The sequence below is a fragment of the Medicago sativa genome, chromosome 2 (genome assembly GCF_051527215.1).
Source record: "Medicago sativa cultivar Bolivia chromosome 2, Bolivia_mono, whole genome shotgun sequence".
Taxonomy (NCBI): domain Eukaryota; kingdom Viridiplantae; phylum Streptophyta; class Magnoliopsida; order Fabales; family Fabaceae; genus Medicago; species Medicago sativa.
The window spans coordinates 35,405,542-35,425,141 of NC_140750.1; the positions used below are offsets into that span (position 1 = coordinate 35,405,542).

The 19,600-nt window shown below is 34.2% G+C and overlaps 2 protein-coding genes and 1 pseudogene across 2 annotated transcripts; 2 read left to right on the top strand and 1 right to left on the bottom strand.

Moving 5' to 3' along the window:
- The first annotated feature begins 2,781 nt into the window (after positions 1–2,781).
- Positions 2,782–6,583, top strand: LOC146946553 (rust resistance kinase Lr10-like; annotated as a pseudogene).
- An 869-nt stretch (positions 6,584–7,452) lies between these two features.
- LOC146946554 (uncharacterized) lies at positions 7,453–10,794 on the top strand. The gene is made up of 3 exons (XM_085744577.1): positions 7,453–7,531; positions 8,836–8,882; positions 9,373–10,794. Exon 3 carries the CDS (start codon positions 9,375–9,377, stop codon positions 10,638–10,640), a length of 1,266 nt encoding a protein of 421 aa, XP_085600703.1. The 5' UTR covers positions 7,453–7,531; positions 8,836–8,882; positions 9,373–9,374; the 3' UTR covers positions 10,641–10,794.
- A 2,183-nt stretch (positions 10,795–12,977) lies between these two features.
- On the bottom strand, positions 12,978–19,440 carry ML5 (MEI2-like protein 5). Its single transcript, XM_085744579.1, has 13 exons — positions 19,143–19,440; positions 17,763–17,813; positions 17,524–17,667; positions 16,961–17,436; positions 16,643–16,801; positions 16,429–16,545; positions 16,148–16,299; positions 15,667–15,758; positions 14,571–15,525; positions 14,364–14,448; positions 14,183–14,251; positions 13,836–14,015; positions 12,978–13,484 (listed from the first exon to the last, which is right to left on the bottom strand). The coding sequence occupies exons 2-13, from the start codon at positions 17,791–17,793 to the stop codon at positions 13,350–13,352; spliced, it is 2,595 nt and encodes an 864-aa protein (XP_085600705.1). The 5' UTR covers positions 17,794–17,813; positions 19,143–19,440; the 3' UTR covers positions 12,978–13,349.
- Between the last annotated feature and the right edge of the window lie 160 nt (positions 19,441–19,600).

Consider the following 19,600-nt stretch of genomic DNA (forward strand, 5'->3'; position numbering starts at 1 on the left):
TAATTCCTTTCTTCAAGTCTACACTTCTGTGATGTCCATTCTAGATACCGGAACCTCTAACCTCTTGATCTAAGCTTCTTCTTATCTCATGTCACATTAACTCCCTAGTTACCTTAAATCGAATCAATTTTCGTTGATGGTTGCCCATGCCTTTTTCCTTTGGAAACCTTAGGATGTGATATGCATTCGTCACTTGATGTCATAAAAGGTTTTCGTCACTTAAAAGTTTGTGAAAACAACTCCCCAATAGTCACTGCAGATCCTAGAGACGAACTGAGAGTTTTCGGAAAACCAAAAACTTCGCCCCAGGTTTGCTGTTGGCGAGTTTCTTCAGCTCAATTTTTCCGGAAACATTCTTTGCTTAAAAATCTCATTTCTCAAGTAACCCAATGCACATCAATTATTCCCATCATCTAAAATATTCTATAATATATGCACGACAAACATCAACCTAATCTGATACAATTCTCGGCACGTCAGAAGTTAATGCCTTAGTCTTGATAATAGAAAACATTCACTTGAATCCTTAATTTCTTCTACTACGAGTAGCTTGTTTCTTTACGTTGCCGCTTAACGTAACTTCCCGAATACTAGAACCTTGTCTACTCTGAACGTACAAGTCCATAATTTCAATTACATAATGCTACTCCTGGAAGTCTACTAACTTTGTCAACCTACGTCGACTTCTTTCTATCTTGTAGCCTTGCACTAGCGTTCCAGAATACCATTCCTTTCTATACTTCAAACCCGTTCCAACAACGATTCTTACTGAAGCTTCAGGTCCTACTAAGATACTTCATATTATTCACTTACGGGTATACGAAGTATCATTAACAACTTACCCATCGATGTCGGAACGTCCCTTCTTAACATTGCCTTACATTTTCGGAGGATTCATACTTCTACTTGCCCAGTTCACCGGCCACCTACTGGCATGATCAACTTCTTACTAATACTCATTCCAAGTTCTTAATGTTGAGTTCACACTTTCCAATGCATCTCCGTCTCATACTTCGTTCCTCCAGGGTCCCATTCAGCTCTCAGGCATTTGTTCTAATCGTCGAATGCTAAATTGAGTTGATCAGGATCAACTAACAAAAACAACTAGAACATTTACCAAGAACCCAATGGTCCCACTACCTTAGTTGTAACTTAATGACCTAAGGCATGATTTGAATCGACCTGCTCTGATACCAAATGTAATACCCATACTAGACGTATCTAGAAAGTCTAGCATGTGTATTAGTTTAGTACTGGATACATTAAAAATTTACAACAATAAATCTTTGAATGAATGTATTATACAACCAAATGCGTTCGTACAATAATAATACATCTCAACTTTTCTAAAGTATAATAAATGCATCGTTGAATATCCACATCTTCCTGCAGCGGGTACGAACGAACACTTGTCGCATCATTCATTCGGCTACTAGCTTGCTACACCATCCTGATATCTGAAACAAATAAAGATTGGGATGAGACATAATGTCTCAGTGAGTTCCACCTAATCCTAGGCTATAGGTAACCTCGGGGGAAACCTACGGGCACCACGTGTCTATAATACAACCTTCCGATTGACTATACATGTGTGGGGACTTGCATTCTTAGACGGTCGTGCATACTAAGGTCGTCCTAAGATTCTACTTACCTTGTTATAGGCTTCACTTCTATACGTGTCATGGCGGTTAAGGGGAATCTAAAACCGCATTGCCAAGAATACGCTCTACATATCGAGGCCTAAACATAACATAATCATGACACGATTCTAAATCGGACGATTAGGGGAAACCTAAGATCGTCATCATTATAACTTCCTCTATTTGCTCTATGCATACATACGTTGTGTCTAACAACATATTCTATCTTGCTATCATACTAGTTCTTGACGATCTACGCCAAGGCTCTATTAATTCTTGACGATCTACGTCAAGGCTCTATGACATAACATAAACATGTCTAATAAATATGCATAGTCAGGTTCATTAGGTTAGCGTTTAACAAACAAATATTATCTGAGTTCATTTTACGGAAAGCCCCAACTGGAGTAACCCCAAGCGCAATCCCTATCTAACCGATGGAAACCTATCTAAGGTATAACCAACAGCACTCCTGCAGTGACGCGCGGCTCCCTTATGGCTAAACCATTCCCCTTGGAGAACCCCTTGAATCCCGCTTAGTGTGGATCACAAGAGACACGAACACTACATCCTCTTAAAGCTTTCTATGTGAATAGATATCTAATCGCTTCACAACTTTATTAAAGTCTTTAGTCTATGAATGCATGAGTATTAAATCTATATATATATATATATATATATATACACACTATCTCTTTTACCTCGGATCCTTAAACGATCCCACTAGAGGTAAACTATATGCTTGCTTAACTTACTATGTGAAGATATATCTAATCAATTCACGTCTTGCCATACTCGTATGGCACTCTAGTTTCTATACGAAGAGAATACTCTATATCACTTCACATCTATTCAAGCATGCTACTCATTTCTAGCATTCTATTTCTTTACTAACTATTCTAATTCTTGACAAGCTATGTCAAGGCTCTACTTCCATCCCTTCCTGAATGATTAACTTGCTACCCGATTCTTATCGTACTATTTTCTCATTTGCCATGCTTTGTTAACTTGTCAAATACTTGCTTATTTCTTAAGAAAACCTTGCACAAGATTATCAAATAGGACCTTGGTTTGAGGGCTTTACTTTCATAAAAAGACTACTCGAAGAAAACTGAACCGGAGCATGCCAACCCCGCCTGAAATGAGCAAACAGTGTGCTGCCACACTGTCTACTCACGAGGCGAGTGACCCTACTCGCCATGGCGAGTTGCTACTCGCTGTGGCAAGTTGGAGGCAAGAAACACCCCCAGTTCTGAGTTCTAGCTCGTCTAGCGAGCTACCTGCTCGTTGTGGCGAGTTGTGACAGTCCAGCACTTGTAAAAATGGTGTTTTTTTGACCCCAAAAGCCTCAAAACTATGTGTCTCTATGCATATTATGACTCTAGTGGTCATAGAAAATCTCTAAAACATTTGTATGGCAAGTATTGACAAGCTTTGTCAGCATGGCATAAAAGGGGCAACTAACTATAACATATAAAAACCCTAGTTTTCATATTATTCTTGCAAAGTTAAACTCATAAGCCCAAAGGGTGAGAAAACTATCTAAGGAACTCACCTAAACAAAATCTTGTGACAGCTCCAAGTCCTAAGCTCAAGCATGCCAAAACCCTAGCTCTTGGTCACTTGCTTCCTTTGATCACAACCTTCAATCTTGTTGTTCTTTCTTGTAATCTAAGCACCATGATTCTTGACCATGAAGAACCCTAGCTTGAATCATCTCCCAACTTACCATGAATCAAACCCTAACTCTTGACTTTAAGATGAACTCAACCTCATGGTTGTCTCTTGCTTAACTCTCCAATTCCATGATAAATGATCAACATAAGCTCCAAATCAACTATCAAAAGCCTTAGCTTCTTGTTCAAATCCAAACCCTAACTTTGAATCCATTCTTGAGAGGAGAAATAGAGAAATCAAACAAAACCCAAGTTTCTTTAAGCTTAAGAGATCAAGAGGAAACAAAGTCTAAAAGCTTACCATGAAAGGAAGAAGATTTGGAAAGGATTGATGGAGAGAAAGAGAGGGAGATGGCGTGAGAGAAGAGAGAAGGGAGAGCAATTTTTCCAACTCAAACCCTAGAGAGAGAAAGAACAAAGATTATGAAGATATTTTGGTCCCAACCCATATAAATATCTCTTAATTGTGCAATTACCAAAATGCCCTTGCCTTAAGCGTGTTAAATCTGACACTGATACTTAATCCGTAATAATCTGACATTATGTAATAAATATTCTCCATACTTACTTTCCTGGAATTTTAATCCTCTGGCACGATCGACTGATAATATTCCGACACTGACAGACGGGATATTACAACATCAAACTGTTTGATCGTGTTTCTTCATTCGACGCATATAGTATATATTCAATCCAACAGTCTCTCTTGGACATTGTATGGAACAAACTTGGACATAGGATGCTTGAAATGTGAACATAAATCAAAGAAGAAGATCACATTCATTATTTTATCCTTTGCAGGTGAGACTGAGACAATATTTTTTTTTTTGTCCTTTAACTTCCTTTTTAATATAAAGCTAGGATTTATAAAGATATTGAATGTTAAATTTGTAGGTGTGTAATCATCGGTTCAGCTTTATTATTTTTTGTGCTCGGTGCTATTGTTTGGACTCATCGCCACTTCAAGATGAAAGGTGAAGATCATGAAAGGATTGAAAACTTATATAATATTTAGTTTCGTTTTATTTAGATTTGAATTTATTTTATTTTAATATTGTTTCCTTTTTGAACTATTTAACTTCTATTGCATATTTTTATATTTCAGGAATGAATATTGGATGGATTGAGTCTTGGAGCAAAAGAAAGGACTCTGGAGCTGATTCGGAGCGAAAATACGAAGATTCGGGAACAAAAATAAGTTTCCCCCAAGTCAGAAGCTTGGCACGGCCCGTGCCACCCCCCAGAAACACCCTTTTGCTGCTTTTGCTTAGGACTTAAGCTACTCTGTTTTAGTTTTTACCAAAAAGCCCATGTAGTTGCTTAGATTTTAAGTCGATTGTAAACTATAAATAGAGTAGCCTCCCATCACAAATATTCATCTTTTGTTCTTGGAATAAAAGTTCACCTTTATTTTATTTACTTTTATGTTTTTCTTCTTCTTCTCCTCTTCTATGTCTACAATGAACGTTAGTGAGTAGATTCTTCTTGTCTTGGGATTGTTGGATAAGTCTAATGACATAATCCTAATCAAACCAAGCCTTAAACCTTAATTTTATGTAACCCTAATTTCTAATCTAGATTCACCGTTTTAACATGAATTAACCATTATCAAACTGTAGAAGCGAAAGTGGAGGGTTTGATAATTGTTAATTCATTATTCCAAATATCAATTCATAAAACGAAAGTGGAGTTTTGATATTTGAACAAGTGAATCTAGACAAGGATTGTGAAACATGAAAATAGTCTAGCAAACCTTGAGATACATAAAGTTTCGAGCTTCAAGGGTTCCAAAGGCAATCACCCATGAAAAATAGGTGTGGTTGTTGGAGGAACACACTCACTGAGACCGAAAGGAGATGTGATAGGCCAAAGAGAAACTTGTCTTTAAAAATTAGATCTAACGTAAAGTTATAAGTTTAAGGGTTTGTTTGTGGAAGATTCGTCATTATGATGAACCAATAATCCTGCTCTTTTATTTTAGTTTTGTTATTTTCTTTTAATTAAACAAAAATACAACTTCCTACCTTTTAAACTTTCAATCTAATAGTTGGTTAAAAGTTAATTGAATTCATAACTCCCTGTCGGAACGTTATCTTTTTATTACTACATCGGTAAACCGTGCACTTGCGGATTTACTCATCAAAAGATTATAGGGCTTTAACGCCAACCAGATTCTCATACGCGGACATAAAGAAAATCATGCATAAATTTAAGGATATGCTTGGCGAAGGAGCTCATGGAGCTGTTTACGAAGGTAAATTATTGAGCCAAATTCTCGTTGCTATGAAGATGCTCAATAACGCAGAGGGAGATGGAAAGGAGTTTATAAATGAAGAAGAAAAATCCATCATCACATTGTTGTTCGTTTGCTTGACTTCTGCACTGATGGATTTCATCGTGCTTTAGTTACGTTTATGACTTTTTTTAAAATGGTTCGAAGCAGAAATTCATTTCACCTCCGAGGAATAGAGATAGTTTCCTTGGAGGGGACAAGTTGCAACGAATTGCTTTAGGCATAGCGAATGGAATTGAATATCTTCATCAAGGTTGTGATCAAACAATTCTTCACTTTGACATCAATCCTGATAACGTCTTGATAGATGACAGTTTCAACCCAAAAATTACAGACTTCGGTTTGGCTAAGATATGCTCAAAAAGTTCAAAGTATTGTATATATGACTGCAGCAAGGGGAACATTAGGATACATGGCAGCTGAAGTTTTTTCTAGAAACTTCGGGAACCTGTCTTATAAATCTGATATATATATATATATATATAGTTATGGTCTGTTGTTGTTAGAGATGGCTGGAGGAAGAAAGAATACAAACACAACCACAAGTGAAGAAAAATTGCAAGTTCTATATCCAGATTGGATCCACAACTTGCTTGAAGGAGGAGACATACAAATCCCTATAGATTAAGAGGGAGATTTTAGAATTGCAAAAAAAAAATGGCAACCGTGGGACTTTGGTGCATCCAGTGGCAACCTCAACCTATGCATCGTCCGGAGTGCAAAAAACAAAAAAAAAAAAAAATGGTGCAAATGCTACCAGGAGAGGGAGACAAGTTAAAAGTTCCATGCAATCCTTTTGTGCCTACAACTTCAACTGATACAATACAACTGCTAGTACTGCTGCAAAACGTATTAGTAATTTGGACCTGGAAGTAATTAAAGGATTAGATTAGGGACATAAAGTAAAATGTTTATCCTAGTTGTTACCAGTAATATACTAGTAAAACTAAATTATCAGTTCTATGCTTGTATTCCGTAGTTGATGCAACTTTGCACCAGAGTTTTGTTTGATGTAACATCTAGAAGAAATAGGGAACTTTAGTTTATTTCTTTTTAACAATACAATTAACTTTACTTATCATATATTCATATTGTTTTTTTTGACAAACATATACTCATATTGTTAGTTTATTTCTTTTATTTCATGTATTCTGAAAATCATAAAAAGATTTTTTTTTTTTTTTAAGAGGCAAAAATGAAACTTATATTAAAAACAAAGGTTTCATTCCTTCCGCACAAGGTGTGCTAGAAGGGAACGACCATAAATACACAAGAGTTCAGTCAAAAGACTTTGGTAAACAAAGAACAAAAAACAACTAGCCTATACCCAAACAAAGTAAAGGGCTGGCAAATCATAAAAAGATTTAATTTTTATTTAGCTTAATTTGCTACTTTTTTTTTGTTAGATATATTCTGAAAAAACTACAAATTTTTATGGGTTTTTTTGATAGAATTATTTTTATTGTTCTTTAGTTTAATTGTATATTTCAACTATATCTTTGTTTTTGATTTGTTTTGTTTATATTGTTAGTTTGTTTCTTTTATTTCATATATTCCAAAAATCATAATAAGATTTAATTTTTATTTAGATTAGTTTGCTTCTTATTGTTTTTATTTTTGTTAGATATATTCTAAAAACTCTACAAAAAAAAATTTATTATTTAGTTTAGTTGTATATTTCAACTATATCTTTGTTTTTTATTTGATTTCTTTATATCTCATCACACCTTATGCCCTAATGCCTATATAAATTCATGTTTTGTTGACTCTAACATTATCTGTCTGGTTCAATCTTGTATCGCAAGTACAACAGAGTATACCACAATTTGAGAGATCAATCACACTTTTACAACAGAGTATACCACAATTTGAGAGATCAATCACACTTTTTTTAGCAAAGAGATCAATCATCCTTGTGAAAGGTAAAAACCTTCATACTACTATTATAGTTTTACATATACTTAGCTCCATGATTTTTATTTGTGATTGTATTTGATTGTTTTATGTTCTAGTCTTATGTTTACTTTTGTTAGGGTTTTATGTTCTAATTTTATGTTTGCTTTGTTGGGGTTTTATATTTTCGAATCTAATAACCGTAAAACACCTTTTTTGTATGGACCTTCATGTTCAAGTTCAACAACCCTCGATATTTTTTAGTTGTTAATAGTGTTACATGATCTCGTCAAAATAAAAAATACTTCTTTCTTGTTTATAAATCCTCTCAAAAAAAAAAAATATATCTCTTGTTAACTCTAACATTGCCTTTGTAGTTGAATTTTCGTTACAAAACATAATCAGTTGTTATGTTAGTATTTTCGACCTTGACAGGATTCGAACCGTCGACCTTTTACTAAAAAAAGATATAATATTGAATGAATTTTCTTTGTTGTTGTAAGTGACAAGATTTTATGTTCTTAAGTTTTTATTTAATCTTGTTTGAATCATTCGATTTTCGTGTATATAACTTTATATTCTTTTTTGCATATGTGGTGCCATATCATCAAGACTATGATTAATTCTTTGTCCCTAAACTTTTTAATCTCTTAAACCTTTTTTTTAGTTGTAATTAAAACGCATATATACTCTGTTTCTTATAGATGTTACAATAATAGGCACATATCCTTGTTGGCTTGAACAATGGACATCACTACTAATTTGTTGTATTTCCTAAAAAACTACTAGTCTGATACTTAATTCTTAAGATTTAAGTTTTGTAATTAAAACATGATGAGATAATTAGAGACTTGACACGGGTTCTAATATATATATTTTCTAATCCTTCAAAAAAAAAATATATATATATATATATATATATATATATATATATATATTTTCTAAATACATCATTAACAAACTATATTTTTATTATTTATTTATTAGTCTTTCTTATTTTTTATAATAATAGTAAATCTTATTTTTGTTCTTAAATCTTTTTTCACTCCCTATAGTAAATATTTTAAGACGAATAATATAAGATGAATCAATCAAATATTTAGTTGTCAATTGATTAGAGTTTTTTTTTTTTTTTTGGTAAGATAAGAGTTTTAATTACAACGGTAAGATAATTGAGGATCCAACTCATCATCAAAGATATTCTCTCACCGGTTGAGAGATAAAGCCCATGATAGATTTTATGCCCTAATTTTCTGTCTATAAATTCATGATGTCTTGTTAACTCTTAACATTACCTTTTTTTCTATCTTGCCCTAATCTTTCACTACAACAGAGAATATCGCATACTTTGAAAACTCAACAGATCAACAACTCTGAAAGGTAATGTCCCGTTTTCTTTGTTGTTGTGTTCGATTATTTTATGTTCTAATCTTTGTTTGGCATTGTTTGAATCACTTGTTTTTGCTTCTTCCTATGTGTGTTCTTTCTTGCCTTTCTTTATATAACTATTCTTTTTCTGCATATATGTGCCTTAACCGATCTAGCTGTTTATAAGGTTACACTGATGGATCTTGCCAAAACATACTGTATCGTATGAGGCTGAGTTTTGTAGATGAATACTGTATAGTTGACGAGAAAAAGAAACATGATGAAAGAATTAAGGAATTGAGAAGGGTTCTTGTTTTCAATATTTCATTTAGAATATATATTATTGTATTATTGTTGCTATGAAAATTGTGTTAAGGCTTTGAAAATACGATATCAGCCCATGTTCTTTTTTTTAGTTTGATTTTTGTATGTATAGTTTATATTTTTTTATTTTCCACCAAGATAGTTTATTTATTGACAATTTTTATATTTAAATTTGCAGAAATGGGTCGTGCTCGTGGAAAGTTAACTATTAAACACATAGAAGATGATAGAGCTCGGAAATTAGCTTTCAATCAGAGAAACAATAATTTGGCAAAAAAAGTTTCTGATTTTTCTAAAAAGTTTGGAGTTGAAGCTTGCTTGATTGTATATGATGGTTATGGTGATGGTAGACCAATGACTACGCCACAAGATTCGACAATTGTACGGTCCATGCTTGAAAAATATGAGCAACAAAAGATTGAGGGTACAAGTACAACTACAAAGATCTTTGATGTGAAGGACTATTTTGCAAACAAGATAAAGAAGGCCGAGGGTGAGATTTCCAAAGTGCACAAAGAGATTGTGATGAAAATGTATCCAACTTGGCACCCATGCTTCATGAACATGGGAGGGGAACAACTCAAAACTTTCATTGGCATTCTAGATGGCAAGATTCAAGCTTGCAATAAAAGGATTAGCATGCTGAGCAAAATGCAACAAAGTGATGAAACTAGTTTCTTGGATAGCATTCCTCAAAGGCAATATATATCTAATCATGTTGATGTGCAACAAAGTGAAACTAGTTTCACACAAAACTCTGCTGATCCTTTGAACTACCCTGTTAGTTTGCCTCATGTTTTGTCCACTGGCACTAACCAATTTGGTGAATTTGTGAAGTTGGATGATGAAATGGCTGAACCTAGAGAATGGACTGGTCAACTTGGTGAACATGAGGAGTTGAATAATTTTGTGGGCAAACCTGTTCATGAATGGCTTGCTAAACTTGATGGAATTGGTGAAATGGATTTCACTAATCATGTTGATGTGCAACAAAGTGAAACTAGTTTCACACAAAACACTGCTCACACACAACGCATGGCTAAGGACCCTTCAAATTCAAACCAATTTGAGGGCATGCATGATGGCTTTTATCAATGGCAACCTATCTATGATCCTTTGAAGTCTCCTGTTAGTTTGCCTCCTGTTTCGTCGACTAACCAACTTGGTGAAGGTGTGGAGATTAAGGATCAAGAATGGTTTACTCATACTGAACTTCTCAATGTTGATGATCAAGCTCCTAGTAAACTAGATGATGGTGATGATATTATGAAGTGGAATAGTCAAGATGATGGTGATGAACTTATAAAGTTGATTAGTCAAGATGATGTGTTTGCATGGAAAGATGACTCTTCTGTGTCTCAAAATGAAGAACAATATGCAACTTTGGAGGAGGGGATGAGTAACAAATCAGATTTTGGCTGTACTGACAAAACTCTCTTCCAGTGAATTAGATATTGATTTTTTTTTTTTTTTGCACTTGGTCAATTAGTTATTTCCTTTTTTTTTTTGGTCAAATTATTTGTCTTTTAATTGTTAGCTTTAAACTTATTGACAATGACAATGGTTCAATGAGTAGTGTCGGTGAGTTATTATTTGATAATCATCATTTACTTATTTAGTGGTGGGAAGCAGTGAAAATTTATTTGCCTTCTAATGTTTGTCTTATTATTTGATTAGCCATATATAACATGTGAAACAGTGAGTTATTTAGTTGTATTGATATTAACAAAACTAGCGGCCAGACGGGCACAGACGTGCCCGTCTGTCCGATTTTTCCAATATTTACTTAAAAAAATCTAAAAATATGAATATGAATAATTAATAGTAATCTATATCTATCAAAGGTAACATTGTTTCAGAACACAGAAAATCAATTAGTTGATATTTTTACAAAACCTTTAGTAGAAGACCGTTTTTATTTATTAAGAAAAATTAAATATAATAAAAAAATCCATGCATAGATTAGTTTTTTTAATAAAAGGCAAAAAACATTCATGAGTTTTAAACTGCCGTTATTCTCTTTTCATTTAAAAGTTACTATCTCTTTCTTCTCCCTCCCCCCTCTCTCCTTTCTCTCTTCGTCTCTCTATCTCTCCTTTTATCTCTCTCTCTCTCTCTCTCTCTCTCTCTCTCTCTCTCTCTCCCTCTCCCTCTCTCTCCTCTCTTCTCTCTCTCTCTCTCTCACCTCTCTTAGAAAAACTCAAACGACTTCTCTAATTTCAAACACAAAATGAGGGCTGACACAATTTTTTTTTTTGAAAGATTTGTAAGGGTTGTCATAATTTTAAATATGTACAATTGAATATTGTGGGAATAACATTTTTAACAAATAAAAAAGGGAAAATTACTCTCACCTCCCCTGAGTTCTGTTGAAATGACACTAACACCCCCTCTAGTTTTAAAACTTACACCAACCTCCCTTAAATTCTCTTCAAATATACAAACATCTCCCTTCTATATTAACACCGTTAATTTTCCGTTAATTTTGTCCTTTCAATATCAGTTTCATGAACCTCCCGGTGACCGTCAAACAGAAAACTACACAGTTGCTTTCATGGCTTCGTCCTTTCCATCAATAAATACAAATGTTGATACCTTCTGAGTCACAATTACAGTATGCTCCTACGATGTTTAGTGGCTTCTCATTTAACTTATGACCCTCATCATTTGGTACCTAATGGAGGCTATATTGCTAAGCTGCTAGCTCTTGATTCTCGTATTGTTTTTATTGTTCACGTTCCTTTAGCGATATATGTTTGGATTGGAAAAATTTCTAATTCTTTGTATTTGTGAAGATGAAGAGCCAATGGAGCTTTGGGTTGCTCTTTCCAGTTAACAACTATTGTTGGGGAGTTCTCATAAGGGAGAATGATGATGTACAAATAAATATTGATGGTGATATGGGGATGAAGTAGTAAAAAGAAACTATTGAGGTTTGTAATCCCACCATCGATGACTGAGAGGTCAAACTGGGCTGTGAAAGAGAAACAATTAACTGAAAAGAAACGGTCTTAATAAGTAAGGGAGTTGTTTGTATATTTGATGAAAGTTTAAGGGAGGTTGGTGTTAGTTTTAAAACTAGAAGAGATGTTAGTATCATTTTAATAAACCTTAGGGGAGGTCAATCCAATTTTCCCAATAAAAAATGTGTATGGAGAATAATGTGTTAAGAGTGTTTTTTAGTCCCTTAAAATCTTATAAAATCCATAAAATCCTTAAAATTTTAAAATCAATAGTAAAAGAATTTTTTATTGGTTTTATTTTTCTTTATTCAAACGCTAGAATTTATTTGTTCATTATTTTTATCATTCACGCTTGTAAGTTTGTTCTTTTTTTCCCCTAAAATTCATTGAATCCTTTAAAATTTTAAAATCCCATAAAATCCTTTGAAATCCTTAAAAGTCAGTGTGATAAATCCATTAAAATCTTGAGTGTATAAAGTCTTTTACATAAAAAGTCTTTTAAAATCTTACAGAATCAATACAATCTCACACAGTCTTTTAAAATCTTAAAGACTTTTTTTATTAAAATAGTCTTTTAAAATCCTAATCCAATACACCCCCCTAAACCACTACTTGACAAATTATAATATTGTATCATTTTATAATAAATTTTGGACATCATATAATTGTGTCTAAAATAATGGCTTAAAGTAACAAAAGTTAGGATAAAGGAACATATGGTCCAAAGAGCTTGAGTAAATCCAAATTATAGATAGACATTAAGTATTGCTTTACGTGTTAACTGTAATGTGTGACTTCTTCACAAGCCGTGTCAAAGATATCAACATAAACACATACGTCATATATATATTTAAATAAGCACTTTGTTTTCAAGACTTTCTGACACATTAGAGGAATAGAGAAAGATGTCTTTTGTTTTCTCTCTCTATACAATTTTGTTCCCCTCATGTAGTCTTACCAACCCTGAACCTCAAACTAACTACTCTCTAGACCACATATTGACATTCAAATTACAAACTGACCAAAAAATGAGCAAAACTGAAGATCTATTTGCTTTACCCTTCAGCTTTTGCTCCCACCTGTGCAGAAAATTCACCGAAATGCACCAAACTTTTGAAGCTTGCTGGCAAAATACTTTATGATACAAAATCTACATCCTTCTGTTAGCAACTCTACATCTTCTCATATAAGGTTAATTGGCATCCAAACTCATAAAAGGACCATCCTTTGGAAAGTAGCCAGAGGAATCGCTTAATTGTAACTCGCTTGACTTAACTGCCTGAATATACATATTGTTGGAGTTGGAGGGGAGATGCTCTTGTATGATCTGCAAGAAAGTATGGATGAAGACAATTAGGATATTCTCTTAAGTAGAAAAGCATTGTGAAACAATGACGCAACCAGGGACAATGAGACGTAGACACTGAATGCTACTAAATTTAAATAATAGAAATGAATGAATGTAACATTGTGTCAATGTCATGTTATACACGACTTCAATCGTAAGTGTCAATGCTACATAGAAAAAGAAAGATAGAAACAAACGACCAAGCCTAGCAACAAATACTACGAAAAAAATAAAGTACTACCAAATACCAGTTCCAAATATCAATTACCAGAGAAGAACAGACAAAGTTTCTCAATCACTTATCAATGAAACAGTGATATAAAAAGTTACCTGATCAGCAGCTTCAGAACCATCTGAGTGGAAGACAATAGGTCGGCAGCGTTTATCTTCGTTCATCAAACTTGAATTTTGGAAATGGTTTACGAGGGCATTCTTCCCTTGGATTCGAGCATACGCCAAAGAAGCAACTTTTTCACTATTAAACTTCTCCCACTTCTTCCCATGGAATGTCTGCAAAACCAAACATATCAATGAATTCGTCACCTGAGGAAAAATTAACCTTTTCTAACTGTCGTTTCCTTAATAAATTTCCTTGATATCATCATCAACCGCAAAATAAAATTTAATAAGATAATATGCTAAAAACAGTGTTGAGCCAAAAATATTCTCATACAAACCTCGTAGAATGGAATAATAAGTGACGGTGACAACATGTTGATAAATGCATAACCGACGTTGCATTTATTCTGCAATTGAGGGAGGGAACTATCAGCATTGCAAATTGCAAGAATTCGGGAATGAAACAGAAACTCAACAGGAAAAATAAAGCTCATTAAATTAAAATAGCATAACATATACCTTAAAGTCAATTGGCAGATAGAGAAAATCATAGGTGCCCTTGTGATTTTCATCAATGGCAGCTAACAACATTTTTGATGTGTATCTGCAGGTAAATGAACAATTAATAAATATCTCGGGTATCAAATGAAAAGAAAAAAAGAAAAAAAAGTAACATTGTTAATTGTTAATAATAAACAAGCATTGCTTAGAGATAATCGTTCATACTTATTTGGGATATTCTTTATCATCAGCGTAGTCCTTGTATCTTCACCACTCCTAATCTTATCTAAGTCGAGCTGAAATAGCTTCTTGTTGTCAACTTGGCTTCCATTGTTGTCGATCCATCTACTCCTAACACGGTCAGTAAAACTCTCCATAGCAGTAGGTAGTAGTCCTGGATAAGGACCATTACCTAAAAATACAGGGCTAAGTATAGAAGATCTCATTCGGAAGTTTGATGAACCATTGTCAGGCATATTTCTTGGAATAGAAACGCCAACATTACCAGAAATGCCACTATTAAGCATGTAATTTCCATCATTGTGCCCTAGACCCATGCCTCTATAGCCAACATTATTCATCATTGAAGTTTCAGATGACTTGGGGAAAAAACCGAAGTGCCTTTCAAAAGGCAAACCTGAAGGAGCAGAACCGACATGATGATGATGATGTTGCTGCTGAGATGAACTGACAAAGGAATTGTTCTGACTTGAGTACGGGAAAGCATGACTCGTTCCATTCGATGTACTAAGTTGATGTCCCACAGATGGCCTTGACCAAGCTGAAGGTTTGGTTGGCTCTGAGGATAAGTTTGGACTTCCCCATAGAAACTGTGGAGCGGTCAAGGTTTCCACTGACGACCCATTTGAGGTTGATGCACCAAACGAGGACAAAGTTCCACGATATGGACTAAATTTTGGCTCTGGAAGTGAATGTGAGTTGAAATTAGATCCAGCGGATGAAATCTTATTGGGAAATATGTGGTCTCCATGACTACTCCTTCCTATGTCCTGGCCAATAGTTGCGGCCTTCACTGTGTTCGACAACTGTGGTTGCAAAATTGAAGCTAATCCCGGTAAATGGTTGCTGGTTGTTGGGCTCATTATTTTGGAACCAGGAGAATGATTTATATTTGTCAATGAACTCTGCTCAATAGGACTGTTGAACTGTAACCAATTACCTGTTATGAAAATTTTAATAAATTATTTCCATCAAAAATAAAAATGCAAGAGGAGCATGATTTATGAACTAAATAACTAAAATCTATGCTACTTCATGATGACAATGGCACAGGGAACATTTAGCATCTCAAAGAACCAACCTGGCGGAGAGCCGGCTAGAGGTGAACCCACTTGATATCGAAAACTTCGAGACTCATCTTGGTCAAGCTCTTGATTCAGTTGGAGCATCAAACTAAAAGGTGTAACATACTAAAATATCAATTACATGCCAGAAAACAAAGGAGGCAGATATATGGAAGTTAACACAAGCTATTTATGATAATTTGACCGAGTTTCTCTACTCACATAACACTTTATTGACATATTTGGTAAAACTCATTTTATGGGACTGCAAGGCCAATATTAAGGCTGTCTCAGTATTTACTAGAAAGTAAAATAAATAAATAAATAAAACCCATAATTTACGCAACAATTTTCAAAAGTGGAAAGGTCAAAGATGCCTCATCAAATGTTTCTCAATTTCACAAGATGCACAAAAATCAGCCAGAAGAACAGATTGTTATTGTAAAAGTTACAGAAAAATCAAAATAAAAGCAAAAGCCAAATTATTAGTGTACGCACTTGCGACGAGCTCCTCCAGGCCGACTTGGTTCAAGCTTTATGCGTTTACCAGCTATGTCACTCCTATTTAATGATTTAAGTGCTGCTTCTGCAGCTCTTACATCATAGTATTCAATAAACTTATGATGCCTCTTGTGAGGAGTTTCCCTTATCTGCAAAAATATCCACCCATTCATCTTAATTTCAAGTTTAAACAATAGAGTACATATTATATATTCAAGTGTATGTTTCCCTGAAAGACTCAGATGTTAAAAATTCAAAATAAGTGATAAAATTATTACCTCTTTGACCTCTCCATAAGCCCCAAATATTTGGCGGAGGTCTTCATTTGAAACTGATGGATCCAAATTGAAAACTACCAAGGTTCCTTGATTGATATCTTTGTCTGATGGATTATCCTACAAAGTCAAAAAAGAAAAGCCAACATAATATGAATGACAGGGAGTTCAGCTACTAAAAAGAATAAATGACAAAACTTCTGTTTCAGTAAGAAACCTTTGGTATTGAAAAGTGAATGTCAAGTTTCCTTCGCCGCAAAGGTTTATTTTGCAATGCACGCATAGCTGTCCGAGCAGCACGGATGTCATAATATGATATCATTACAAACCCCCTGTGTTTACATGCAGTATATAGGGTTCTAATATCACCATATTGCTGAAAATAAAAATTAACAACACAATCAATAATACATTATTTTCAAATGATTTATTTCTCAATAAAGATATTCTATTCAATCAGAGGCAAGGAGAAATAATGGCCACCATAGTTTGTACTAGTAGCTTTTTCATTGACCTCACTCTAACTTAAACTAACCTCAAAAAGAGTCCGCAGCTCTGTATCCTCCACATTACTGTTAATATTTCGAACAAACAATGTTCGAGAAGGATGCTCTCCATATGGATGTTCCCCAGCAACAGCTCCGCCTCCCACACCATTAGGTAAAGAATAAGGGGGCAAACTATTTCCAACCGAGCTATCAGAAAAGCTTAACTTAGATATTCCCGCACTGAGGCTTTCCTGTGGATCCGTTTCTAGTTCCAAACCTCCACTACTATCAAAAAGATCATACTCTTCCAAGTCCTCAAGGGAACAAGGTAAACCGCTTAAGTCAAAATCATCCATTATGCCGGCCAAGAGCTCTTCGTCATCATCAGGAAGCATGGTTCCGTTTACATGATTATTACCATCGTCAAGGGAACCGTTAAGTTCTGCCTCTTGATGAAGATTTTTAAAGTTAGTTGAGATGTCATCAACGGATTGAAAACCATTTTCAGTTTCATTTAAGTTCACTGCAGGTTAGCAAAACCAGTTCATGAGATTTTATAAAACATGGGGTAAACAGAAATCAGAGCTGGTAGGAAATAATTAACACATACACTTTTCATGTGGGAGAACAGGTAACGAGCTAGAAAAGAGACTGGCATCAGATGAAGCATGGTATGAATCAGATCCAGATGAAACTTCCAACGCACCATGCCCCAATTTTCCAGCTGTATTTATAGGTGGAATCTTGGAAGGACCTATTTTGTAACAAAGAGATTATATTTGATTAAACATGATAAGTCGTTATAAAAAATTCATAACCAAGACAAAACAAGAGAATTTGGAGATTTACCGATAAATGAAGGATCGAAAGACTGCTTCATTGCATCACCTTTCAGCCTCACTCAAAAAACAAAAAGATAGAGTTATTTTTTGATATTATAGGCAGGTAAATCTTAGATACTTGCAAAAGAAATGCCACCCATCATAAAACATAGAAAACTGCAATCAAACCAGAATCAAGAACAATTGGGATAAACCTTCTACATCTAAAAGAATAAGGAGCTTTTGGTTAAATTTGCAATAGGAATTGTCACCGGTAGAAGCAGAACGCCATTGATGTCAAATTTCATACATATCTTATATCCATAAACAAATAAGGAAACCAATGCAAATATTTATAGATCTGATGAACAATCCTACTCTAGCATTCCCGAAAGAGCATAATAGCCATGCATAAATTTCTGCATGTACATCTGGTTTAACTCTAAAATGAGGAGGGAACTAACATCTCAACACAAGCTAGCATATCAAGCCTAGCAACGTTCTCAGTTTCACGACCAAATTCATCAGATGTTAAAACATAACCATCTGAGCTTTGCAGTGAAATGTTATGTGGATATAAAACCAACTTCAGATATGTATGAGCAATATTATCAGTCATAGGTATGTGAATAATTGGTGTTTCAGGCAATGGTTAAGAATGATCCCGTTCATTCGATATGGTCATCCTAACTATAAGATTCAACTAGGTTTGACATAAGCAGGGTTGTGGTTAAACTACGGTCAGTACAAAACGACACAGGACACAAAGCAATATACTCTAATGCCGTGAAGCAAGCAATGTGAAAATCAAGCCCAATTAGACGAGAGCGAAACCTCATGCAAAAGCAGAGTTATTCACAAAAGGTTATACTCAATTCAGTGATCACAACCTTCCATTCGTAGAAAGTCCCAAAACAAAAAGAAATTCACACAACATCATGATAAGAGTATGTTCCATGTTCCTATATATATATGATCTAGAAAAAAGGCACAATTTTCACAGCAACTAAGCAAGAAACTGATTCAATTTAATCCATTTTTAATCCATGAAAATAACTTCAACAATCAAATTAAAATAACCCATTGCATGATAACATCACTCATACATAAAATCAAAAAAAAAATATAGAATAAAGCAAGTGATCATAACTAAAAAAAAAAAAAACATTTTTACATGATCACAATACTTCAACCCTAAATTATAAACTGAAACACTATTTGAAACTACCAATAACCGAAACCCCTAAAAAAAATCAAAAATCACCATAACCGTTGCATGCAAAGCTAAACAAAATTCAACTAAAAAAACACTGGAATGATCAATTAGATGAAAACCCATAAATAATCTCGTAAAAAGACTCAAAATTTGAAGTTAAATTTGAAAAAATCATAGGAAAAATTGAAATACCTGAAAAGGGGTGAGAAACCCTAAAAAGCTTGAGAGAGAAATAGAAGCTTTGGAACCTAAAATGAAATGGGTTTGTTAAGAGTGAAGAAGAGAAAGAGAAAGTGTGAATGTGTTGAAAATAGTGGGATTTTGTGAGAGAAGAAAAGGGGAGAATCTTTTTTAAGAGAGAGGGAAGAGCGTGGCGATGATTGGTTGTGACCCCAGGAGAGGAGAGAGTTTAAAAAGGAAGAGAGAATGATTGAGAGAGATAGAGAGAGAGAGAGAAATTAAATAATGGTTGTTTTCAATGGTTTTGGATATGTGGAGGATTTAACTCTATTTAAAGTTTATTTGGGGTCCAAAATGTATATACAACCCTATACTTTGCATTTATTAAACAAACTATTGTATGGAAGAAAAAATGAAAAATAATGTACTCTAAGATAAACACGGAAGTTGGTTTTTTTTTAATGAGAAAA

What these genes read in the sequence shown, in the direction of transcription:
- LOC146946554 (XM_085744577.1), top strand. Translation starts at nt 9,375, where the DNA reads ATGGGTCGTGCTCGTGGAAAGTTAACTATTAAACACATAGAAGATGAT.
- ML5 (XM_085744579.1), bottom strand. Translation starts at nt 17,793, where the DNA reads ATGAAGCAGTCTTTCGATCCTTCATTTATCG. An exon ending in AGCTGCGGACTCTTTTTGAG is followed by an intron (nt 16,802 to 16,960) that starts GTTAGTTTAAGT and finishes TTTTATTTTCAG; the next exon opens with CAATATGGTGATATTAGAAC. An exon ending in ATCTGCCAATTGACTTTAAG is followed by an intron (nt 14,252 to 14,363) that starts GTATATGTTATG and finishes CCTCAATTGCAG; the next exon opens with AATAAATGCAACGTCGGTTA.